Below are 25,991 nucleotides of genomic sequence, written 5' to 3' on the forward strand. Positions count from 1 at the left end.
TCACTGAGGATACCTCCTGGGCCCACCCTTAAACATGTCACCAGAGAAGTCTCCCATCAGAAAGTTCCTGGGCAGAAAACTCAGGGAGAAGGGTTTGCCCAGGATGTGCTAGAGGACAAGGGCTTTGCTTACCAGGAGGGAAGCTAGGGAGCAGATGGAGCAGGCGACCCCACACTGGCATGGACGCCGCCCACCAACAAGTGACGTAAAAACCTTCCAGCTCATGGTTGCATGTTCTTTCTTTTTAATACCCTTCCAAAATGCAAACATCATTCTCATCTTTCTGGTGGCACTGAAGCAGCCCAGGGGCTGGATGTGGCTCCAGGCGTCTCTGGGGGCCACATCAATGATGTGGGGCTTCAGGCATTTCAGTGGACTTCTAAAAGTCCATACAAAGCTCACAGATGCTCTTAACTGGAGAACAAAATCCTCCAGGGAGGGATATTTAAGTCTTTCTCATTTTTGAATAACCAAGAGCCCCCTATGAAGGCAGGGCCACGAACCCAAGGATCCTCCTATCTCGAGGAGTCTCCGGGCTGTGCAGAGCCTGGCAGCTCAATTCCCACAGTGGTGTCATGTGGGGGTGCTGAGGTGGAATAGCCTTGGCTAGATGTGGTCTCTTCATGAAGAGCCCAGGAGAGCCTCCAGGTGACAACCAGCCATACAGTGACTTCTCCACATGCCCAGTGCCTGGCTAAAGCCTGGCCTCACCCAGCAATCATGCTGACCACACCAAGTTTGCCTGAATGGATGTGAGCCAGTCCCTGGTGTCCCCCCACCTGCAAAAGCTTCCTGGGGGTCCCCTGCCCACCACCGTTCCTCGTGGCAGCCCTAAGGTTATTGTTCCTACTCAGATCTTAACTTTTAGCTTACCAGGGTCTAGCCCCACGATACCTCACGTCCCCCCAAAGTGCTCTGGCCTTGGCATGCACTGTTACTTCAAGGACCTCAACTGAGGCCTCCTCGGGAGGCCAGGGCTGAGCATCCCCACCATACACAACACTGGGGGCCCCTTCCTTCCTAGTGCCAGAGACAGCCTGGAAGCTCCTCATTGCCTGCTTACCCTCCTGTCTGTCCTCACACTCTGCCCGCATGCTGCCCAGGGCACAGCACCATGGGTGTCTGGGACTCGGTTTGAAGGGGCCACTCTGTGCTCACCTGGATGCCTGCGTGACTGCACAGGTAAAAATCGAACTCTGTCGGGTGGGTGATCTTCGTGTCCACAGTCGTGCCTGCTGGAATGTTTCCACTCTTCCCAACCTTTGGCAACATAGTCATCTCGTTAGATACGGCCTAGGGACCAGGGGACGGCAGGGCAGAGCAAGCAGGAGCCCAGGCAGCCAAGCTCCAGCTTGGCCAGAGGCTACTATATTTTGAAACTTTTTAACTGGCTAATACATTTACTTGGTTGTTTAGTGGCAAAGTAAAATGCAACCCCAAGCTAAGCTGGCTAGCATTCCGTCTGGGCCAGGGCTACCTGCCACACCTCTCGCTGGCCTGTGAGCCTCTTTTCACCGGTAACCCTGCCTCACCTTAAGAGCTCTTCGGTACCGTTGGTGCTAGCTGAGGTCAAGATGAAAATCGTGACCGACATATAACCCTAAAGCCAAACTGGATGACAGGCACTTGACAGTCTCCCAGCACAGACACGCCGACGCTCAAGTCAGAGAGCTGGGGAGTCAGAGCTCACGGCTAGTGGCCACCATCCAAGGGAACAGGGCAGCCTCCTAAGTGACCATCCAGGAGGCTAGGGGCACAGGCAATAAATAGAACTAGAAAACAACTGATTCATAAATTTATAAGCTGGATCAGAAAGTCAGCAAAGAACAGTCGGTGTCACCACAGCAGTAAAGCCTCCCACCCCCCCCAGCCCTGTCCCCAGTTACCTAAGCCCCTGATGGACTGTTTTAGATGTTTAATATCTCAAATATCCATACAAAAAAAGAACCTCCAGTGTACTCCCCTTTTGTTCTTTTAGGTTTATTGTTTTACTTCTCATCAACATTTTTCAAACTTTCAGAGTTTTTTTTTGTAGGGACAGAGTCTCACTTTACCGCCCTCGGTACAGTGCCATGACATCACACGGCTCACAGCAACCTCCAGCTTTTGGGCTTACGTGATTCTCTTGCCTCAGCCTCCCGAGCAGCTGGGACTACAGGCGCCCGCCACAACGCCCGGCTATTTTTTGGTTGCAGTTTGGCCGAGGCCGGGTTTGAACCCGCTACCCTCGGTATATGGGGCCGGTGCCCTACTCACTGAGCCACAGGCGCCATCCCAAACTTTCAGAGTTTTTAAAGGGAAAAAATATTTGGAAATAGTGATCCCCTTTGTCTTCTAGACTCTGTCCTTCCGCTTCCTGCCCCTAGAGCAACTGCAGGCACAGACTTTATTCTCCGCACACACTTCTCCCTTCCTGCTACTCACTTCCCGCCCTGCAGACTCGGACCCCACACACGCACTGCCCTTCTTGGCTCAATGTCACACTTGTGAGATGTCCCCATTTGATAGTTACTAATTTCCATTGCTGCACAGAATGCCAATATATGAACACATCACAAGCTTTTCTTCTGTCAGTGGACAGATGATTTTCATTTTGTTTATTTTATTTTTTTTTTTTGTTTTTTTTTGGAGACAGGAGTCTCACCCTGTTGCCCTGGGTAGAGTGCCATGGTGTCACAGCTCACAGTGACCTCGAACTTGTGGGCTTGAGCAATCCTCTTATCTCAGCCTCCGCAGGTGCCCACCACAATACTCAACTAGTTTTTCTATTTTTAGCAGAGACCGGGTCTTGCTCTGGCTCAGGCTGGTCTCAAACTACTGAGCTCAGGCAATCCACTTGCTTTGGCCTCTCAGAGTGCTAGGATTATAGGCATAAGCCACCTCACTCAGCCAATTTAATTAAAACTTTATTTTTTGAGACAGGGTGTCTATATGTTGTCCAGGATGGTCTTGAACTCCTGCGCTCAAGTGATCCTCCTGCCTCAGTCTCCCTCCCGAGTTGCTGGGACTACAGGTGTTCAGCCACATATTATAAATTCTTACACACACATCTCCTTGCACAGCACCCACATCTTGCCAATACTTGAGCCTACCAGGCTGATCTCCTAATGTGAACTAGCAATTTCCCCTCCTCCCTATTCTCTGAAATACTTCATATGAGATTGTTTCTTGAAGATTTGTTGAGACTTGCCTGTAAAGATCTCTGGACCACCCTCACATAAGAAGCTCAGTCAATCCCCCAGGCTGTCTAGCTGAGTCTCTGTCACACTTTAAGATTTTCTATTCTTGAAGGTTTGGCAAAACTTGCCTAGAAAGCTGTGTCTGACATTTTTGGGGGTGGGAATCTGCTAAGAAGGCCTATTGGATTATTCTCTTCAGCAAGTTTTGGTTATTTTGATATTTATGTAATTTGACAAAAAATTCATATGTAAGTTTCCAAGTTTATTGGCATAAAATTGTTAACAATAGCACATTATAATTTAAATAGCAAGTAGATTTTCTGTAGTTAAGTTCCTTTTTTTGTTCCTAATATTGAGGTAAGTGTTCTCTTTATTTTTCTTTGAGCCTTGCTTGGTTTTGATGCTCTTTCCCTTCTCCACTCTCTACTGTGTCACTGTCCATTCTCGGGTGGGGGTGGGTGCGATGGTGCCAACCACTGCTGACTCTGGAGCCCTCCTGTACCCGCCCACAAGCTCCTAGGGCCCGAGAGCTCGTCCTTCCTTCCTAGCTCTTCCTTAGGCTTCTTTTTGTTCTTTTCTGTGTTTTGAGACACTGTTTTAACTGTACTGCGTACAGTTTGATATGACGTTCTCTCGTTTTTGTTCAGTTCTGAGTATTTTGCAGTTTCTCTTCTTGTTACATGTTTAATACATCACTACTTAAAAGTTGGCTGAAACTTTTAAGAACTCTTAAACTTGGTTTCTACTGCTGATTTAAAATTTAATTGTGTAATGATCAAAAATACGGTTTATAAAAGATGGACTTTAGGAAATCTCGGACTTCCTTTCTCCTGGTAGGAGGCCAACTTTCAGAATCCCCCATGTGAGTAAACACAGTTGTTTGAAGCTGGCGTTTTTCTCTTCTCTCTCTCTCCTTTTAAAACTGTGATCCAAAATTTTATCTGTTCATTTCTTGCATTTGAAGTACTCTTCGATGACATCCTGGGCCCGACCTGTGATGAGGGCAGCCTTCAGTTCCTGTGGTAAAGCAGAACTGATGCCCATTACGCTCCCAGCAGCAATGCCTTCCTCAGCCGCAGTGGGAGATTATGGGTGAAGCCAAATCTTGAATAGGCCTGAGCCTCACCTTTTCTTTTTTTTCCGCAGAAGACCAACTCTGGAACCCAGGCGGAGTTCAGTGGGGCCATCAGAGCATCACAGTTCACAGCAACCTCAAGCTCTTTGGCTCAAATGGTCCTCCTACCTCAGCCTCCCAAGTTCTTGGGACTACAGGAGTACCTAGCTAACTTAAAAACCAATCAAGTAGGTGTGATGACAGGTGAAATCTACTGTACCCAGCTGGGGGGCAGGATTCTTTTTTTTTTTTTTTTTTGTGGAGACAGAGTCTCACTGTACTGCCCTTGGTAGAGTGCCGCGGCGTCACACGGCTCACAGCAACCTCTAACTCTTGGGCTTACATGATTCTCTTGCCTCAGCCTCCAGAGCAGCTGGGACTACAGGCGCCCGCCACAACGCCCGGCTATTTTTTTTTTTTTTGTTGTTGTTGTTGCAGTTTGGCCGGGGCTGGGTTTGAACCTGCCACCCTCGGCATGTGGGGCCGGCGCCCTACTCACTGAGCCACAGGCACCGCCCAGGATTCTTTCTATTATATCTGCCTGTTCATTTTACCCTCCCAACCTTCAGTTTTTACTGATTTTTGCCTGTTTCCACTTCTGATAGGTATGTTAAAGTATCCCTCTTTGACGGTGGACTTGTGAATTTCTCATTAAAATTCTGTTAGTTTCCGCTTTGTTTTTATGTCCTTACGTAATTTTAGGACACTGGGTTGGGGACACGCGAGCTTCTTGCTGCTGTACCCTCTTGCTTTACCCCCTTTCTAGCTACAACCTCAGACTCTGGTCTGCCTTCCACTTACCCATCTGCACTCCCTGTGCTCTTGCCCTGGTGTGGCAGCCAGGACTAGAGCTCTAGGTTACTTTCCCTTGGTGCTGAGTGGACATCAACAGGAGATGACCGTGTCCGGCTCCAGGGTGCTGGTTGTAAACTTAAGTTCTCTTCTTTCTGGGCAGGGTCTTTTTTCTCAGGAGGCCACCTTGTGCTGTTTAGCACAATGTATCTAGGTGTGGATTTCTTTTTATTTACACTCTCAGAAACATGGAAAACAATTTTAATCCAAGGACTCCTATCTTTTTCAGCTGTGTTGAATTCTTGGCTGCTCTGTCCACAGCCTTGGCCCTCCCAGAGCACCCATGAGAGGAACCCGGCACCCTGCACCTACCTGCCACCCGTGTGCTCTGTTCAGCCGAACAAACTCTTAGCAGCATCACCCTGTCCCCGGCTTGCCAGGATGCGCCCTGGGGTCCCAGTTCACTCCACCCTGGCAATCTCCAGGACTGTGTTGTCCCTTGCTATACTTTCTACCTAACTGGGTCTTTCTCAGAGCCGCCTCCTTGGGCAATTTATTAGATAAGTGGCATCTCACTTGGACCTGTCCCAGACCTAAGGGATTTAATCAATTAAGATTTCTCACCAAACAGAGCCTTTCTCTGGGGCCTAAGGCTGGTTCCCCAGGAAGCGTTTGGAGGATGAAGTCTCCTGAGAACCTGGACAGAGCACCGAGGAGCCAGCAGATCCCGAGTGTGACTCTAATGACCGTGCCTGGCGTGGCCTGACAACCCTGGGAACTCACCCGCTCGTTCTTGTCGGTGCAGAAGAGCCGTGTGTGGTGCCTCTTCTGCACGACGATGAAGGTGATCCCCGGCTGGTAGTCCTTCTCCAGCTTGATGCAGGCCTCGCGGATGGCCAGCAGCTCATGGTGGAGAACCTGGGCAGAGGGTGCACTCAGGGGTTAGTTCTATGTCAGCACTGGTTAAGAACGGAATGCTGGGTTACAGTGTCTCAAAAATACGTCTTGTCTTCTGGGTTCAGAAAACCCAGTTGTGGTGATTCTCACTGAGTGTGCTAGTTCACAGCTGGGAAAAACAGAGAAAGGCAGAAATCTCCCCTCTTACAGGGAGGTCTGTGGTGCGGGATGAGAGAGCCGGGAGCTCAATAAGGGGAGAACATTTCCTACTGGAGGGTACCCAGAAGGTTCTGTGAAGAGGCTGCCAGGATGCCGGACTGGAAGGCACAGGGCAGCAGCTCCCCCAGAGACACAGGCTGCAGGGCAGGGCATGGTGGCTCACACCTGTAAGCTTAACACTGGGAGGCTGAGGTGAGTGGATTACCTGAGCTCACGAGTTAGAAACCAGCCTGAGCCAGAGCGAAACCTCGTCTCTAAAAAAAATAAATAAATAAATAAAATAGCCGGGTGTTGTGGCGAGCAACTGTAGTCCCAACTATTTGGGAGGCTGAGGACGAAGAATCACTTGTGCCCAAGAGTTTGAGGTTGCTGTGAACTATGATGCCAGGGCACTCAATCCCAGGGGAACTGAATGGGACTCTGTCTCAAATAAAACAAGACAAAACAAACCACATAAAAACATAGGCTTCGGCCAGGAAATGCCAGCCACTTAGGAGCAGGGGCCTCAGTACCAGGCACTCTTCCCTTTGGCCCCAGAAAAGCTGTGCGTGCCTTGTGGAGTGTGCTCTGGCCTGGTGATCAGGCAGGTGGGTTCTTGAACACCAGGGCTACATCCTTAGCAGGTACGGCCTATGGCTAATGCCTCCCAGGGGAGTGGAGTAAGGCAGAGGAGGCAGGCCTGGCCATGAGCAAGGCATGTCCTGGGTACCAATGGCCCAAAATCCAGGCTAGGATGGATTTATGACTGCCCACAGGTCACTGTGGGGTGGTATGGGTGCTTTCAACTAAAGAGAATAATGAAAACCCTACCCGCCTCAGTGGCCCTGACTGTGACGACTCCCCTGGCCTGCTACTCTTTCCACACCCAGCTGGCCCCATGTGACAACTCTCACCCTGCTGTCCCGCAGCCACCCTCTGGATTGGCCCTCACATTGCAGACAGGTGTCCCCAGACATGATAGGACTGGGTCCCTCAAGCACGCTGTCCCTATATAGCTCGCAACCAACCACTTACAAGGCTAAGCCCAGAGTCTCGGAAGGCACACAGATGGCACACCGCACGTGCACCACTGCCAGACACACACCCTTCCCCTGGTTCTTGGTCTCCAAGCACGTACCTGTCCCTCCACCTCTCCCTCAGTCCTGCCTCAGCATTCAGCCAGTGCCTGGACAACCCATCTCCTCTCTCCTCCCCATCCCGCCAGGTCAACAGCGGGGCAGAGAGTAAACGACATAGTTCCCTGCCCTGGGGACCTGGGGAGGCAGCTCTGGCACAAACGGGAATCAAAGACGCTTGAAAAGTGGGGGAAGCTCAGAGGCGCCAACCTGCTGGAACTGTCCCTCGGAGACTCCGTCACGGTAGAAGATGATGCGGGTGGGCTTGAAGCGCGTGGACTTGTAGAACTGAATGAGGAGCTCACGGACCATGGCGGCCAAGTCCTGGATGATCTCCTGCCGGTGTTGCTGCACGCGCACCGTGGCACAGTAGCGGTTGGGGTGGGCGTCCATGCTACCCACCACCTGTGGGCACAGGCAGTGAGTGTGGGCAAGAGTCCCTGAAAGCTCCCTCTCCCAGTGTGTGCAGGAGCAGGGAGGGACAAAAGCACCTTCACCCTGGCACTCCCGCCATAGCCGACACTCCCACTGCTCATGAGCTCACAACCTCTACCCTCTCCCCGATGGTCTGGCAGTTGTAGTGTTTACAAATGTGTTTTAAGGCACAGAAGTTAGCCCCAAGGTATGTAATAAAAAAATAGAAGATTACTCAGAAACTCATTCTGCTTGTGGTCAGATTTGGCTGAATTAATTCCAAGTAAAGCAACTGGTGCGGGTGTCCCTGGTGCTCTCACGGCAAACGAACTGCTCTTTCTAAGAAGCCACATGAACATCCCCACATGGTATGCCAAGAATGTGGCCCCCAGGAATGAGAGCAGCCCAAAGCAAACTGGCCCTGTGAACAGCCTCCGGAAGGTGCCGGGTCCCCACCAAGGGGACAGAAGGAGCAAGGCCGCGAGGGCAGTCCCTGTTGGGGGAGGGCCGTGAGGATGACAGCCCCCCGTGAAGAGGCCCGGCCAGGCTGTTCTTGCACCTCTCACCTCCTGGCTGGGACTGGCAAGTCTCCCGAATTTCTGAAAAACACTGAGAGTGACAAGCTCCTTTTGTGTCCCTGAAAAATGAGATATATTTCTTGGCAACCTGCCTTCGTTGGAAATCCTCACAGAACATTTTCTCCCCAATTTTCCTCCCATGTATTCCATATCCTTTCTCCTGTTCCATCTAAACAAGAGAAGAACAGACTCTGAAATGTTTCTAGTTGGAAAAATACACACAGAAATCTCTGCTCCTAGTGATTGACAAGTGAGGGACGGAGGGAGACATGCAGCTCTGTCTGCTCCTGAGGACGTGAAGAAGCCAGCACAAGTCTTTTAAGACCAGGGACACGTTTCAATGTGACACAATGTTTGTGCAGAAAAAGGCGAAGAGGGACCCAGAGAGGCGAGACAGGAAGAGGGTGGCTGTGCCTGCTGGAGGCGGCGGCTCACACCCCAGCACACAGCACCACCAAGGGGACCTACGTGCTGGTCTCTGCTGATCAGAAGAGGAAAGGGCTGGAAAACACCCAGTGAGAGGAGACACACTGTGTGCATGGGAAGGGGTGGGGCCGTGACTGGTGACTGCTGGGCCATGCGGCAGGAATTACTTCAGTGACACTAATTCACTGGAGGAAGTGTGGCCTCTGAGTGACACCCAAGCACCTGCTGTTCTCCTCTACCCAGGGCAGCTTACCTGGCCCCTCATGTCCCAGCGGGACGTCCTGCCCACACTCCCTCCAGGCCAACCAAGAAATAACACTGGCAGCACCCAAGCATCTGCTGTGCGCCAGGCACTGTGCCAAGGCCTGGACCCCATCGCTTCATAAGAAGAGGTCAATATTTGCTTCCTCATTTTACACATGAGAAGGTTCATAAATGTTAAGCTCAATTGTCCAAGAGGAACAGTAGAAAATAGAGCTCAAGTGTGTCTGGGGTTCAGGGCTGAGCTCATAGCTGGTATTTTCATTCTTGGTATAGAAAGCTGGGGGTGGGGGAGGTTCAGGGCACCCACGGCTGTCCCTAGCCTGACAGGCCCCCGTGTGCAAGGGCTTTGGGCTCCAATTTCTGCCCAGGCCTCTGAGTCACTTCTTTGGGGATGGGGGTGGGGCAGGGGATCCCAGGAGGATTTGCCAGCATCAGGAGGGGCATACCAGGGGAGGGGGTGGGGTTCAGACTCATGACTGGAGTAGAAGCCCCGTGCTTCCTTCCACATGGCTGTGCTACTACAGCACATGGCGGTCTCCCAAGGTGATTTTGAGTTAACACTCTGCTCTCTGCATTTCCAATTTAAAAATCAGACTATTGACTGTACGTGGTTTGGTTCTGTCCTTTTAAAAAGAAAGCCACAATGACAATTATACTGCCCCCTCCAGAGAACAAGCACCCTGGGACTTCCTAGAGAGTGACCAGAGGGTGGGTGCAAAGCACCCACATGCATTGCTGCCACCGCCCTGAGTCCAGGTGGTGGCCTCACTCCGACCTGAGGACACTCTCAAGAGAAGAACTGGAGCCAGGCACAGTGGCTCACACCTGTGGTCCCAGCACTCTGGGAAGCTGAGGAGGGCTGATTGCTTAACCTCATGAGTTTGAGACCAGCCTGAGCTAGAGTGAGACCCTGTCTCTAAAAATCGCCGGGCATTGTGGCGGGCACCTATAGTCCCAGCTACTTAGGAGGCTGAGGCAAGAGAACTGCTTAAGCCCAAGAGTTTGAGGTTGCTGTGACCTATGACGCCACAGCACTCTACCAGGAGTGACAAAGTGAGACTAACTAAAAAAAAAAAGTAGAACTGGTAACAGCTCTACACCTGAAGCTACTTCACAGCTTTTAAAATGATGGCCTGTTTGGGTGCAGTGGCTCAGCCTAATCTCAGCCCTTCAGGAGGACTGCCTGAGGCCAGGGATACAAGACCATGGGGGCAACACAGCAAGACCCCATCTCTGCAAAACACATGCACATACGCACACACACATACGCACACACACACACACACATATATTAATTAGTCAGGAATGGCAGTAGCTGTCTATAGTCCTGGCTGCTTGGGAGGCTGATGTGGGAGGATCACTAGAGCCCAGGAGTTGGAGGCTGCAGTGAGCTGTTAATATGATCACGTAACTGCCCCTTAGTCTAGGCAACAGAGCAAGACCCTGTTTCAAAACAAACAAACAAACCCACAAAACCAGCTAATAACAGTTGCCTTTAGGAGATTGCAAACAGGTCAGAGAAAAAAAGAGTAGAATTTTGGGTGGCAGGTTCAAACCTGGCTCTGGCCAAACTGCAACAACAACAACAACAACAACAACAACAACAACAAAATAGCCGGGTGTTGCGGTGGGTGCCTGTAGTCCCAGCTACTCGGGAGGCTGAGGCAAGAGAATCGCCTAAGCCCAAGAGCTGGAGGTTGCACTTTACCAAGGGCAACAAAGTGAGACTCTGTCTCACAAAAAAACAAAAAAAAACAAAAAAAACAAAGGGCGGCACCTGTGGCTCATCGGAGTAGGGCGCTGGCCCCATATGCTGGAGGTGGCGGGTTCAAACCCAGCCCCAGCCAAAAACTGCAAAAAAAAAATTTTTTTTTTTTTTTTTTTGTAGAGACAGAGTCTCACTTTATGGCCCTTGGTAGAGTGCAGTGGCCTCACACAGCTCACAGCAACCTCCAACTCCTGGGCTTAAGCGATTCTCTTGCCTCAGCCTCCTGAGTAGCTGGGACTACAGGCGCCCGCCATAACGCCCAGCTATTTTTTGGTTGCAGTTTGGCCGGGGCCGGGTTTGAACCCGCCACCCTCGGTATATGGGGCCGGCGCCTTACCAACTGAGCCATAGGCACCGCCCGTGCAAAAAAAAAAAATTAAAAAGTAGAATTTTAACTTGGCTGCTATGTTACATTTGATATTTCATAAGAAAAAATAAAATAGCAAGAACAGGCCCAACATCGGTCCCCACAGGCCACGAAACCATCAGGTGCTACATGAGTCCAGGTGAGATGGCAGGGTGAGCCCTCCCTGCAGGCTGGTGTCCGGCATACGTTTGGACAAGGCTTGTGTACACGGCTCCCACTGCTTCCCAGGACTTATCTCATGCCAGCATTAGCATCACCTTCCTGCCAGCAGACCCCAGCTATACTTCAGGGAGCCTCATCCTTCCAGAAAGAAACCCCCAGTCCTACTGCTACAGTGGGACCTGTGTGTGTGAGGGGGTGTTGTGGGGCAAACACAGAGCAGCATGTCACCAACAGAGAAACCAAGAGAAAGTGTGGAACACTCACAGCAGCAATGGAAGGCTTCTTCCCATCCCCTGCGGGTGGGTGAGTGACGTCTGCTCCCAGGAAGATGACGGGCTGCTGGAACACTGGAGGCCTGTAGGGACAAGCACAGTCAGGGGCCAGGGAGGGCCACAGCAGGCACTGGCATCACCTTTGGGGTGGTAAGTGCGTTATGGTTGCATTTCTGAAAAGAATCCTACCCTGGGGCATGGCAGCTCAGGCCTGGAATCCTAGCACTGTGGGAGACTGAGGTGGGAGGACCACCTGAGGCCATTACCTTACCATGTCATAGTAATTACAGAAAGTTTCCGAGTAAAAGAAGTCTGTTTCAGGAAAATGGGGTTTTGGGGGGCCTAGGTGGAAGACCTCTCAGACCAGACTGGCCGGAGTTCAGGCCACAAAGGTTCACCATTCCATAGCTTCTACCTTGGTATATACTTGAATGTTTCCAAAATAAAAATTGGCCGGGCGCAGTGGTTCGCACCTGTAATCCCAGTCCTCATCCTGGCTGAAGCAGGTGGATCACCTGAGCTCAGGAGTCTGAAACCAGCATGAGCAAGAGTGAGATCCTGTCTCACTAAAAACAGAAAAGTTAGCCAGGCATCTTGGCAGGCATCTGTAGTCCCAGCTACTTGGGAAGTTGAAGCAGGATTGCATAAGCCCAAGAGTTTGAGGTTGTTGTGAGCTATGATGATACCATGGCACTCTACCCACAGTGTAGTGCCATGGGACTGTCTCAAAAAATACAATAATAACAATAAATAAAATTAAAATTACCCAAAAGAGCTCCACAGCCTGCTACTCAGCTCTGGCTCACCACTGTGCTATAGTCCCCAGGGTTTTGCAGCCTTGACACCCCTGGGCTGGATCGTGCTTTGTTGGGGAAAAGGAATTTAATAGCATCATGGCCCCTAACCACTAATGCCAGCAGCATCCCCAAATCCTGACATTCCAAATGTCCCCAGCCATTGTCAGACATGCCCTGGGGGTTCCACCCCTGCTGAGAACCTCTGCCTGCTGCTATGTCCTAGAGCCACTTTCTGAGGCAGGGCAGGCTGGTGGCAGCCCTCCCTGTACCTAAGTGAGAAGTGGAGGGATAATTCAAACCAGACCCTTGTCCACGTCACCACAAACTCGAGTCTTCCCAGTTAGTGCTCAATTAACAGTATAACTCAGGTTCCCAAGTGTGGCCATATCTAGTGCACCAGCACCGCACAGCAGCCTGGTGGGAGTGTGAATTCATGGGCCCAACTGCCAGTCAGATGCTGTGGGAGCCAGCCCGGCGGGTGGTGTGACACCAAGACACCTGGGGAAGGCTGAGGTCTAGGCTCGCCACTGCCATTTCCCAGCACAGAAGGTCCTCAGCTTACAATGGTTTGACTTAGGATTCTCTTTTCTTTCTTTCTTTTTGAGACAGAGTCTCAGTATGTCACCCTGGGTAGAGTGCTATGGCGTCACAGCTCACAGCAACCTCAAACTCTTGGGCTTAAGCGATTCTCCTGCCTCTGCCTCCCAAGTAGCAAGCACCTGCCACAATGCTCAGCTATTTTTTGTTGCAGTTGTCATTGTTGTTTTTAGCTGGCCCAGGCTGTGTTCAAACCAGTCACCCTTGGTGTATGTGCCGTAACCACTGTGCTATGGGCGCTGAGCCTGACTTAGAATTTTCAGAGCTATGATGGTGCGTGAGCCCTAGCCTCAGTATGATCCTTGACTGAGGAAGAGTTTGTCAGGACATGGCCTGGAGATAAGGGAGGCACTGACCACCTTCTGTCTTCGCGGCTCCCTCCTGCACAGGGATAGCCGGAATCATGGATGAGCCGGATCATGGGAAGTGTAGGGGAATGCTCTGGCAGCCGCTCTTCCAAGGGCCCCTAGTCCCTTGTTTGCACCACTGTTGGTCATTTGCATGTGAAGACAGTTGCTGGGATCTTTGAAAATGACTGCTGTTCTGGAGACCCTCTTTCTGCCTGCAGAGGCGGGTGGTTTTGGTGGAGGAGCAAAACCCCCTTGCCCTTGAACATGGGGGCCACACTCCAGCACTGGGGGTGCCTGAGGAAGGTGCAACTTGGTCACCCTTCCTGCCTTGGCCTGGGACCTGCCAACAGCTATAGTCCAATGAGGAGCATTTCAGTCTAAAATGTGAAGACCCAGCACAAGGCGGTACCATGACCCCATGGGAAGTGTAGGGGAATGCTCTGGCAGCCACTCTTCCAAGGGCCCCGGAGGTAAACCAGGGAAGCCCATCTCCTGCCCAGTTGAGGTGGGCCCTTGTTTACTGCATTTAAGGTGCAGCCCTATGACTCTTGTTCTAGGACCCTAGCCCTAGCTGGGGAGGAGTCCCTTCTTCCCTGGCCCTGCTTGTGGCCCTGATCTATCTGGAAACCTGGCCACGGCACTCAACATGAGCAGACGCCAGGTCTCCTGGGCAGACAGGATATACACCTGACTTCCTGCTCCATGGTGTCCAGGACAGTGCTCGGCCCCAGGAAGGGGCCTGCTGCCCGTGCACCACTCCACATGCAGGCGCTGGCCTCACCTGCCCTGGGGCAGCAGAATGTTGTTCACGCCTCCCAGCTTGACATTGATCTTCAGGCAGAGGTTGGACAGGGTCTGCGGAGTGGTCCGCTGCACGTTCTTCATCTGCACACACTGCGTGGCCATGCCCAGCACAGTGTCTCCCACGCGTTTCACTTCAGCTGTGGGACACAGAAGGCACATGTAACTGCTTCTAATAGCACCCCACCCTCAGCAGCTCAGCAGCCCCAAATGTCACTAGGCGACCCCTGCTGCCCACCTGAAATACACAGCAGCATGCAGCCCCAGCAGCTGCCACAGATCTGCTCTGACGGGGTCCCTGGCCAAGCCACGAGTTGTCCTGCCTCTGTCCTACCTTCATCTCACTCAGGCGAGGACGCTGGGCAAGTGGCTGAACAAAGACTGTTTTTTTTTTTTTTTTTCTGAGACAGAGACTCCCTTTGTCGCCCTTGGTAGGGTGCTGTGGTGTCATAGCTCACAGCAACCTCAAACTTAAGTGATTCTCTTGCCTCAGCTTCCCAAGTAGCTGGGACTACAGGCGCCCACCACAATGCCTGGCTATTTTCTGTTTTTTTTTTTTGTTTTTTTTTTTTTTTTTGTGGTTTTTTGGCCAGGGCTGGGTTTGAACCCGCCACCTCCGGCATATGGGACCGGCACCCTACTCCTTGAGCCACAGGCGCCGCCCAATGCCTGGCTATTTTCTTATTGCAGTTGTCAGTGTTGTTTAGCTAGTCCGGTCCAGGCTCGAACCCACCAGCCTCGGTGCATGTGGCTGGTACTGTAACCACTGTCCAACAGGTGCCAAGCCACAACGACTATTCTTTTTTTTTTGTTTGTTTGTTTTTGGCCGGGGCTAGGTTTGAACCCGCCACTTCTGGCATATGGGACCGGCGCCCTACTCCTTGAGCCACAGGCACCACCCCACAAAGACTATTCTAATGATGAATACAGGCAGGGACCAGTCAGAGCAGAGAACTTGGCGTATCAAGCAGGGATGATACCTCCTAATCCCGGGGCCATAGCTACATGTAAATGCTCCAATAGTTAAAATAAAAATGGTGGCATCCGCAGACTCCTCAGCAAATGTAAACTAGACATCAAAGAACTGTTTCCTCCCCACTCCCTGGAGTCTTTCTGGGAGCAACTGGTTAGCAGCTCCCTGGGCAGCCCCGTGGGCAACTGATGCCCAGGATGCAAACCCCATGGGTTTTCTTTCTTCTTCTGGATATTGGGCTTGGAGAAGTGGCTTCTGTACATTTGAAATCCATCACTGGCCAGAGGGGGCCCTGTGGAACACTCCCAAGTCCCAGCTGCACCCCTGAGCCCTGCGGCCCCCATCACCACAGGTTCGTGTTCCAATACCTCCTCTACAGGTGTCTCCGTGCTCCTCTGACTTCTAAGACCTCCCACCTCACTGTGTCAGAGTCGCCTGTCTGCATGTCTCTCCCTCCTACCCTGGAGCTTCCCGAGTTTTCTCTGCATTCTCCAGGGGCGCAGCACATTCTAGTTGGAGAAATATGCATTGCCCTTTGGCGTAAGACACTTTGACCAGCTGACCCTTGTGTGGTGTGGAGGATGAGACGCCTGCACACGTGCTGGGTTCTGTGTCCCGAAGGTGCTGGCTTCCCACTGCTATGGCCTGGATGGTGATCAGAAACCACCTCTTCTTTCCCAGCTCATAAATGGGCCTAAAACTGGCAGCTCCTCAGTGTGGCAGAAACATGAAGGGACTCAGGTGGTGACGAATACTCAGAGACACTACAGCTCCCCAAGGCCAGCAGACGGCCAGATGCTTACCATACACAGGGGTTTTGCCGGGCAGGATGACCACCACCAGCTGCAGACCCGCGTACGTGTTCTTCAGGTGCCTGAACATGGGCTCCACGCTATCCGCTCCCTGCGCATACTTGCAGAAGCACGGCTGGCCCTGGATGGGCATGCCAGCGTCTCTTGAGATCTTTCTGAGCTGCTCTGTGAAGGACCTACAGCACAGGGGTCACACCACTGACACGCATGGCGAGTGGCAGGGAACTCAGCCCAGCCTGAGGCCCCCCAAAAGCCACTAGTTTTATAAGCCAAAAACACTTTTATCAAGATCACTATCAAAGTTTTCTTAAAGTCCTGCATAAAGCCAGAAATCAAAGCTTCATCTCTGGAACATGCTTGACACAGACCTCAGTTTACTGAAAGTCCTTTGTGGCTACTGTGCCACGACACGATGGCAGGCTTCAGACAGAGGTCGTGTTACCCGCCATGGTGACACTCCCAGTACACGGCGACAAGACGCTGTCCTTGCAGAGCAAAGCGAGGAGCAGCTGGCACACACCCAGCCGCCTACACGGCCCCTCGCTCGAGTCTGGGCACAGAACAAGGCCAGGCTTCACAAGGCATCGAGGGAAGTTTCAGCTAGCTGTCCCTCTGAATTTTCCCCAGTCGTTTTACTGGCTACAGTGTGGACTGGGGTGATGCAATCATGAGCAAAACCAAAACAGGAACACTGGCAGCTGCAGGCAGCTGGCCCAGTGACACTCAGGGTGGGGCAGAGACAGATCAACAGTTTCTATTTTAAGTCAAAAAATAAAAATCATATCACCTTCAACAACAAGGATGAGGCTGCTGTGACCTATCCTAGCCAGTTACTGTTCAATTTCCTGGGCACTGGAGCACCTGAAGAAATTCTGAGTTCTAGGTAAGGCAGGAGGAAGGGCCCAAGGAGAAAAAACAGGGCAGGAGAGTGACCCAGTTCTCCACCTCTTGCCTGCTCCAGTCTTGTTCCCCAAATCCTCTCTGTGCTTCTAGCGCCTCTGCCAGCTGTGTGCACAGAGCAGCCCAAATGTCAGCCTTCACACCTTGCCCTCGCTGAATGGCCAGCAGCAGCCTCCAGGCCAGGAGTCCTCCCTGCTGCCCACCACAGAGCAGGAAGCAAAATGGCCAATCCCATGCCCCTGCAAGGAACCATGGTGAGTGTCCAGTGAGGGTGGCCCTTACGTGGCACACAGCCTTCTTGGGAGGGTGACCCCTCACCTGGGCTACCTGGGCGGGTGTGGCAGGGACAGAACCAGAGCTGTGTCTCTCCTCTTGAGCTTCTCCCCTTCCTGGGGATAGCCTCCACATGGGCATCTCTTCCCACCCTACCTTCAGTTTCTCTGTTTCAACTTACAAATTCAAAACTAAAGCATTTTTTTTTTTCGAGATAGAGCCTCAAGCTGTCACCCTGGGTAGAGTGCTGTAGTATGATAGCTCACAGTAACCTCCAACTCCTGGGCTCAAGCGATTCTCCTGCCTCCACCTCCCAAGTAGCTGGGACTACAGGCGCCTACCACAACGCCCAGCCATTTTTTGGTTGCAGCCGTCATTGTTGTTGGGCAGGCCCGGGCTGGATTCAAACCCGCCAGCTCAGGTGTATGTGGCTGGCACTTTAGCTGCTTGAGCCACAGGTACCAAGCCTAAAGCATTTTTTAATAACGCACTTCACTGACTCTCAAGTTCACTGTTGCCTCTACATTTTAACTCATCCCTTAGTCACTGGTTTGCTTCTTCAACAGTCCATGTGGCTTCTCCATGCTCCCTCCTGCAGGGGGCAGGGTGGGGGCCACAGGTGTCCATGCCCTGCTGGCCTGACCTGGGTGGGCTTTGACAGGGAAAGGCTGAGGGAACTGACATCAGAACCCAAGCTGCAGCCTGGGCCCCACCCACCCTACGGCCAGTCTTCCAAGTGGTCAGTCACCTGTGCCCCTGCAGGGGCCAGGCCAGGGCCGCAGCTGGTCACACGGGGCGCTTACTTCAGATGGACTTCTGTGCACTGGCGCTGTGGGGCAAAGCATGCGATGGCCCACACCTTGATCTCGATGCCCGTGTGGAACTGCTTGTTCCTCATGTCCCAGACGCCCTGGACAGGGGTGGCAATGGCTTTATTCTGCAAATGGCAAAAAGTTCAGAGTAAGTAAAAATAGGAAATGTTTCCCCAACTTTGGACATGGTCCCTCTGTTAGCCCCTGACCAATTCAGCTCCTTCTTAAGAATAGGAATGACACCTTCATGCTGTCCCTGTCTTTGATCTGCAACGCACGTCTGCGGGAGGGTGGCATGCAGACAGCAGAGAGTGGGCGAGAGTTCGAGGGAGGCTGGCCAACTGGTGATGGCAGGCAGGTGGGGCAAGGCCAGCAAGGTGGGAGGCCCAAGCTCCAGTCGACCCTCTGAGCAGCCTGGACCAAGAAGCACCTTGTGATGCTTCAAGAAAGCCTTCTGTTCTAGAAAATTCTGTCCCTTATTTTCATCCAGTGGCCTCTGAGGCCAGTTGGGACTAAGCCCACAGCTCTGTTTACTCTGCCTGCAGCTGTGTGAGAAACAGAAGGCACCCCTCCTGAAAGGACTCTACTGGCTTTTGCCACCTCTCATCTAGACGGGACCAAACCTCAACTACGTCACCCCAGGGAAGTCTGAATGGCCCGAGAAGGGAAGGGTCAGGAAGGGGTGGGGCAGAGGGCTGCTGCAATTCCAGGCCTATGGGCACTGCCGAAGGACACAGCCATGCCAAGTTGCTATCATTTACTCTACACAGGTTTTTTTAAAAGCATTATCTTTCTTACAAAAGAAGTAAAAGCTTCTAAAAATCGGGCAGGATGTAGAAATGAATGCTTTTATTTGTTGTGCTTTTATAACCACTGTCTGCTCCCACCAGCGTCCTATGCATGACACTGGACAGTCCGGGCTCCAGTCAGGAGACAGACACACACAGACACACGATTTCAACAGAAACCGGCGGGCCTTCGTCGAAGTACACTTCTAGACCCTGGTGCTGCTGCCAATGGGGCAGTGGGTCTGGCTGCAGGGCAGCCCTGAGGATGACGGGCTGTCTGTCTCACCTCCCAGGGCTGTGATGATGGCAGACAATCCCTGGCTGAGGACTCTGCTCACACACCTTGCTTGCTGAGGTATGTTTAATCATTTGCTCTAACAGTGGACCTCAGTAGGGCAGAGGATAAAGAGTATTTCTTCTCACTGAAACATTCAGGGATCTGGAAAAATGTATTCCTTTGGAAACATCTCAAGCTCTCTTAATCCATACAATTCTAAGGGTTTTCCAAAATTGGATTACACGAGCAATGGTGCTTTTCAGACGGCTGTGCCTTGGCTAAGAGGTAGAAAGTGGAGGGACAAACAGAGAGGGCTGTAACCGAGGGCTGCATTTGAAGCCCGACCTCTCACAGGTGGCCTCTCGCCACATGGCTCCTCCCTGCTTACTGCTGGGGGGCCACACTCTTCCCTTGGGGCTGCAGGGAGCCGGGGCTGAGTTTATAATGTCTGGGGCCCAAGGGGTGGACATACAAGCTGAGGAGGGGCCGAAGGGCCTTGCTCAGAACCCTTCTGCAGAAACATGGGCAGCGACCTCCTGCCCAGTGAACAGGGATGCTGGGCAACACTCTCAAAAGACAGGACCTTGTATGACAGCAGCACGGATGATCGCACACTCTCAGCGAGCTTCAAAAGGAAATGGTAAGGAAAAAGAAAGGGCCAGAAGTATGTCTACATACTAATACTTGAACAGTATATTGACAATTCATGAGTTTACCAAGGAGAAAGATAATACCCATTGCTTCTTCAGACGCCAAGTAAGGGCTGAGGAAAAAGAGAACTTTTTCTACAATTCTTTTATATATTTTGAAACAAAACCCCCCTAATTATTTTAAAGTAAGAAAAGGGTGAGAAAACTACAACAGAATAAAACTTTGCCACAGTCTCAAGAACTGGAGGAAAGGGTGTAAAGTCAGGTGAAAATCAGAGCTGGTGACCTCTCAGGCCAAGGCCCCACAGAGCTCTGGGTATCCCCCGCCACAGTCACCCAGCGCTTGCCCCCCTGCCAGGCGTGCTGAGTGCTGAGCTCTGAGGCCGTGGGCCTCCCCAGGAGGCAGTGAGAGGAAACACTTCTCAAGCACCACCAGGCTTAGTGGTTCAGACACCTTTGGTTACCCGCCAATGAAAACTAGAGGTAAAGCTGGCAAAAACAAAACCCCAAAACCCCTAATTGCTATGTTTGCTAACAGATGCCCCCAAAGCAAATGTTAGAGAAAAATAGTACAGGCTTCTGAGATAAGAGTCAACACCGGCAGAGTGCCCATCACACAAAGAAGGGTGCTTTCTGAAGGGATAATAAAATTTACCTTTTGAGGCTCAGTGCCCGTAACTCAGTGGTTAGGGGACCGGCCACATATGCCGGGGCTGGCGGGTCCGAACCTGGCCCGGGCCTGCTAAACAACGACAACTACAACAAAGGGTGTTGTGGTGGGCGCCTATAGTCCCAGCTACTTGGGAGGCTGAGGCAAGAGAATCACTTAAGCCCAAGAGTTTGAGGTTGCTGTGAGCTGTGACGCCACAGCACTCTACCAAGGGTGACATAGTGAGACACTGTCTCAAAAAAAAAAAAAAATAAATAAATAAAATTACCTTTTGAAAACATTAAGGATAATTCTGAAAAACTTTAAAGCCATTCTCTATGAAGGCCAAGGTACAGCCCAGAGTAGAAAGAGTGCCCATACTCAGAACAGGGCCTGCACTATGGGTGATGGCTCAGGACCTGATGGGGACACTGTGGGGGACACACGCCCACACCCGAAAGCCCACCCTCAGCCACACATACCCTGCCCCCATAGAGGATGGAGGGCGGCTGCAGCACCCGTCCAGTCACATCCGTCATTTCATCTTTAACCATGATCCCAAACTCACGAACATACGGGTCTGTGTTAAAACTCGCACTTCGCATCTGGAGAAGGGGAGAAGCAGCCCAGCGTCAGATGGGGTCTTCCTTCTGTCCAGGGGCCACCTCTGCCCAAAGCCTGGGTGTCCCAAACTCACCAATTTGCTAATCTCTTCTTGCCGATCGGGTGCCGACCTAGCAGTCGCTCTGATCATGGTTGAAGTCTGATTGTCTGTCAGTTTTTTAATACACCTCTGTCCTGCCACTATGTTACAGACCTGTGGATATGAAGCAGAGGCACTTGTTTTCCTGGGGAAAACAAGGGAGGCCAGAGCAGAAGGAGAGGGCTGGTGCCCTGGCACTGCCTGGGACCATCTCTTCCTTGTCCGTGGGCTGCTCCAGTGCCGCCTGGTAACAGAAATGTCCCCTGAGTGACCCTGACGTAATGCTCCGTACTCAGCAGGCCAGGTAGGCAGGGCAGTCCCAACAACACAGTTCTGGACTCCCTCTAGTCCTCAGTGGCTGTGAGGGCCAAACAGGTGAGCACAGAAACGGCTGCAAACGCAAAGCCACCACCCTGCTGGACTTTTCCCTGGAAACACAGGCCCTACCTGACTACAAAAGATCTGTGAATGTAAAATACTGAAGGAGATGAATAGAAATGCATTGCCTGATCTCAGTGTCCCATCTTTTCCCAACAGGATTTTCAAACAGTCTTAAAGCTAGACAAAAAGCAAACAAACAAACGGTGTACTACTGAGCACTGATTTCCTCCTACCAGGGATCTGCCGGGTGTGTTACACACTCTCAGTCCATCCTCACACTAGTGGCACCTGGGAGCTACAAATCCCATTTTATTTATTTATTTTTTTTGTAGAAACAGAGTTTCACTTTATGGCCCTCGGTAGAGTGCCGTAGCCTCACACAGCTCACAGCAACCTCCAACTCCTGGGCTGAAGCGATTCTCTTGCCTCAGCCTCCCGAGTAGCTGGGACTATAGGCGCCCGCCACAACGCCCGGCTATTTTTTGGTTGCAGTTCAGCCGGGGCCAGGTCTGAACCCACCACCCTCGGTATATGGGGCCGGCACCTTACCAACTGAGCCACAGGCGCTGCCCAGCAAATCCCATTTTATTAAAGGCAAAATTGAGACTCCACAAAGCCCATGAATGCACCTAAGATCCTACAGCCGTGGGGATGATGGCAGCTGTGCCCGACTGGGGCTTGGCCCTGCTCTCGGCTGCATGGCCCCTTGCCCCATCCTCCCAGCCCTGCAGGCCCAAGGCAAGAGGGCTACGTGCCTCCAAGGGAAGGTAGGTGTGTTTCTGCTCCTGTCCGACTTGTAAACATGGAAGGTGGGGGTAGCGCAGAACCAGCTTGTGCCTGTCCTTGAAGTACTGGGCCACCGTACACTCCACCGTCTGCCCGCTCTCCTGCTGCAGCGGGAACCTGGGGAGTAGAGGCAGCTCAGGCCACGGGCTCGCCAGGGCCCCCTGGGGACAGGCCACCAGCACACACACACTCCACTCAGGGCCCCCTGGGGACAGGCCACCAGCACACACACACTCCACTCAGGCTGTTTCCACATGGACTGGCGTCTTTGGAGGGATGCTTGGGGAGCACACACGCAAAGCCCTTCCTGGGAACAAAAGCCAAATGTCTTCTGTATCTGGAATATTCCCGAGACGCCATTCTTGTTTTGTCTCTGGAGGTGGGAAATAAAAAATTCCTACACGCATACAGTATAATACACAATCACCATAAATTGTGCACAGCATCTGTAGTAGGCATAAAGGACTCAGGACGAATGAAGACAAATCCAGAAAGGCAGCCCTGTGTGTCTGACCGCAGGCCAGGGACCTAAAGGCCATTTATGTATCGGGGGCTCCAAGGGCCCAGCAGAGACAGAAACCTCCCAGGACAGGAGGAAGGAAGGAGCACCCTGGGTCTGCTCACGTGCCCCCAGCCCCTGGGTGGGCAGGGCCCGGCTTCCCTCGACCGACTCCTCTGCTTTGTCCAAACTGCCTGGCAGTCACCCTCTGCTCCCAAGGCTCCCAAGCTCAGCAACAGGCCAGGCATTTTCCATGGGATGACTCATGAAATAGATGAGTCCTCATTGGGCCTAGAGACCCAGGTGGGGACAAGGACCAACTCCATCACTGTGTTCCACAGTGAACACATACTTAAGACAGCACGTTCCTGTGGCCAAGCTGGTTATGACACGCACTTGGACTCTAGACTACAGAAGGCAGGGCCCCCAGTGGACCAGCTGGGGTGGGGGCGTGGCCCTACCATGCTCAGCTCTCCTCACCCCCCATCCCCAGAAGCCAGGGGACAACAGATACAGAAGACCCTTCTCTCTCTGTGAGGTTTAGGAAGGAGACAGGGCAGGAACCCGGTCCTCCCGCCTGCCACAGAGGGGGAATCTCATTATTTGCATTCATTTTATTAGGTGAGGTTTGGAATCTATGGAGCCACCCAAGGCATAGCTTTGGCATTTAAAACCAGAATGTGGTAATCTTCCCACAAGAATCGTGGCTCCAGGGTGGAAATCTGAATGGCAGTGAGGGCCCGAGCTGACGGGAATGTAAGCAAGGCGGTTTACGTTTGGTGGCTGGCAGGCCGCCGGGTCACATTGCAGACTCGGTACTTCCTCTTCATCTGCCCACAGTGCGTTATCTCCACCTTTAGACCTGTTGACACAGAATGGTGGGCTTTAGAGTCTAGGTTACCCAAGTCTGAAGTGCGAACTTCACTTTCCCAAGCTATGGACATAGACCCAAGTCACTTGGGCCCTGGAGCTGCTGCAGGGCTCTGAGGCAGAGGAAGGTGGACACGTGGCCACCCACAGACACTCTGGCTGGACCCATTTACCTACAGGGATGCCCCTTGTCTGAGAAACTCAGACCTTTGGCCAAGGCCAAGAGTCAAGATAGGGTGTCCACACAAATAGGAGGCCATGCAGGGTCCAGCTTAGAGCACAGGTGTCCACCTTCTCAACATTCCACACTCCCACAGGCTCACTGCTGTAAGCAACACTGCCGATGGCCTTCAAAAAGCACAGGTGCAGTGGGCATAGCCATTTAGCTGCTGCTGGGCAGAGGGGCCCAAAGCAAGTCTGGATCTGCATTTCCTGGAGTGGGACTAGGCTGAAGGGGTACGGACACCAGCTCAGATTGCATAAAGGTGGAGGAAGAACAGAATGCACCTTGCATTCCGGAACACGATGAAATGCCAGCCGTGGCTCTGAAAGGGGACTTCCTGTCCCAACATCACGACTCACCAACCTGCCCCTCACCTACACAGAAGCTGTATTTATTACTATTCTCTCTCTCCTACTTTGAGATAGGTTGAATTTATCACTGTGCAAATTCATCTGAGGGCTAACTCCCCCTGCCACCACCACCTCCCCCTCCCTACCCATGGGTAGGGACCAGAGCCCACAAAACACATCAAGGAGGGAACCATACCCAGCCCCCTACCCCAGCGCCCTGAGAAGTTCATTACCTTTAATTTCTTTGGTAAACTTTACCCTTTGGGAATCTGTCAGAGGTTTTTGTTGTTCTTCAATACTTTTAAAATCCAAAACTTCACAAACAAACTCGATAACTGGCTGTGCCTTATAAAACGCTGTTGCTGACACTATAGGCAAGAAAAGAAAGAACAAGGACCATGGCATGATGACATGTCTGCTGGACGGTGCCCAGGCAGGTGGACCACACACCAGGGCCGGCCCTGTTGGGCCCCAGGCAGCCCAAGGAGGACACTGGCCTTGGTTCTCTTTCTACAGACAGCAGACGTGTGCTCTGGTCAGGTGCCATGCAAATAGGGACTGGTTGAGTCTAAAGATTAAGCTACCCTCTGAGAACAAAAACTAGTTTTTTAAAACAAACAAAACTTAGCAGTCCATGAATGTTGGATTTTGCAGGATTTTTCTACCTTGTAGTGTAGATATTTCTGAAATTTATCATTCTCCCTTATATAATTACTTTTCAATAAATGTATAGCTGAGCAAGATATAATTTTCTTTCCTTTCTAGAGCTTTTTGTATTAATTCCCAACTGAGAAGGCGACATCCTTCTCTGACCTTCATGTTTGTCTTTTTAGAAAGAGGGAAGTGGGGTCCAACAAAGTGAAGCGGGGGGCAGCTATCCCAGCAGCCAGGCACCCAATTCACAGAAGCTAAATCTGAGCCTGTGAGATAAAGGGGAAGGATGCCTGGGGGCGGCCGCCAGACCCTGTGCTGGGGACACGAGCAGCAACAGCGCAAATCTGTGTATCTGCAAAGCCCACAGGCCAGGACTCTGGGGCAAGTGCTCCAGGTGGATACAGTGTTCCTCTGGGGATCCAGTGTTCCTCATGAGCTCCCAAACAGCATGTAGGTAGGGCCTCAGTGGGGCCAGGTCCGGAGCTGGCCATGTGTACTCCTCAAGGTCTTGGAATTCAGCAATTCCCTGATCCCACCTCAGTGTGTCACTTACCATCAATGTTCAGCATCATTTTCCAAAGAGAAGGTCGGACAGACTGATGGAAGCCGAACCACACTTCTCGGCCCCCACCAAGGGGGTTGGAGCAGCCCTCAGACGCGGTGAAGAAGGAGCGGCCCACAGGCGTGTACCTGAGGCCAGGAGACCAGCGTCCATTAGGTAAGATTTCAGGAAGGAACAGGTCATTCCAAATCTGCTCCCACCCCACCAATCCTGCAGCACATGCACACACCCGGAGGCTGCTCATCCCTCGGTATAAAACTGCTTCTCTACATGGCTTCTAGGCCCTGCTGAGGGATGCTGTGGGCATACCCTTGGGGACCCACAGCCTCTCGGCAGGGGCAGCAAAAGGCTGAGTGCCCCACGCCGGGTAGAGGGCCAGCCCCTGAGCCGGATGTGTTTCTAGCTCAGGGACACGTGGCTCCTGCTTGGTGGTATCTTCTTGGTATGGCCCCTGTGGAGATAAGAGCCCAGAAGGGGACAGCTGCAGCTGCAGCTCAGCCAGGGCCCATGTGGGGCCCTGGCAGGGTTCTATTCCCACCCCACCCTCTCCTGGCCTCAACATCCTTACTGCTCACACCCACCTCACAGCATCCACGCCAGCCACTGTCAGGCCCAGCCACAGGCCTTGGGGAGATTTGCTGCTTTGGGCAGGTGGCTTGGGGGATGCAGTGTTTGTTCCCTGTTTGCAGCAGCTCCTGTTATGGGCTGTCTCCTTAG

The 25,991-nt window shown here is 52.2% G+C and overlaps 1 protein-coding gene across 4 annotated transcripts in view; it reads right to left on the bottom strand.

The window, feature by feature from the left end:
- Positions 1–25,991, bottom strand: part of AGO2 (argonaute RISC catalytic component 2) — a 99,335-nt gene that overhangs the window by 13,229 nt on the left and 60,115 nt on the right. Inside the window, exons 5-17 of one of the 4 annotated variants that reach the window (XM_053558629.1) lie at positions 25,266–25,402; positions 24,292–24,426; positions 23,390–23,477; positions 22,086–22,233; positions 20,944–21,063; positions 20,729–20,851; positions 17,874–18,007; positions 15,889–16,073; positions 14,093–14,252; positions 11,560–11,650; positions 7,527–7,721; positions 5,869–6,003; positions 1,159–1,260 (exon numbers count right to left, since the gene is read on the bottom strand). In XM_053558629.1, coding sequence (XP_053414604.1) covers positions 1,159–1,260; positions 5,869–6,003; positions 7,527–7,721; positions 11,560–11,650; positions 14,093–14,252; positions 15,889–16,073; positions 17,874–18,007; positions 20,729–20,851; positions 20,944–21,063; positions 22,086–22,233; positions 23,390–23,477; positions 24,292–24,426; positions 25,266–25,402 — 1,753 coding nt within the window. Of the gene's footprint in view, positions 1–1,158; positions 1,261–2,154; positions 4,197–5,867; positions 6,004–6,406; positions 6,456–7,526; positions 7,722–11,559; positions 11,651–14,092; positions 14,253–15,888; positions 16,074–17,873; positions 18,008–20,728; positions 20,852–20,943; positions 21,064–22,085; positions 22,234–23,389; positions 23,478–24,291; positions 24,427–25,265; positions 25,403–25,991 lie in introns of those variants that run through there. The other 3 variants (XM_053558630.1, XM_053558631.1, XM_053558632.1) reach the window with 3 other exon arrangements.

Source organism: Nycticebus coucang, chromosome 13 (genome assembly GCF_027406575.1).
Source record: "Nycticebus coucang isolate mNycCou1 chromosome 13, mNycCou1.pri, whole genome shotgun sequence".
Lineage (NCBI taxonomy): Eukaryota > Metazoa > Chordata > Mammalia > Primates > Lorisidae > Nycticebus > Nycticebus coucang.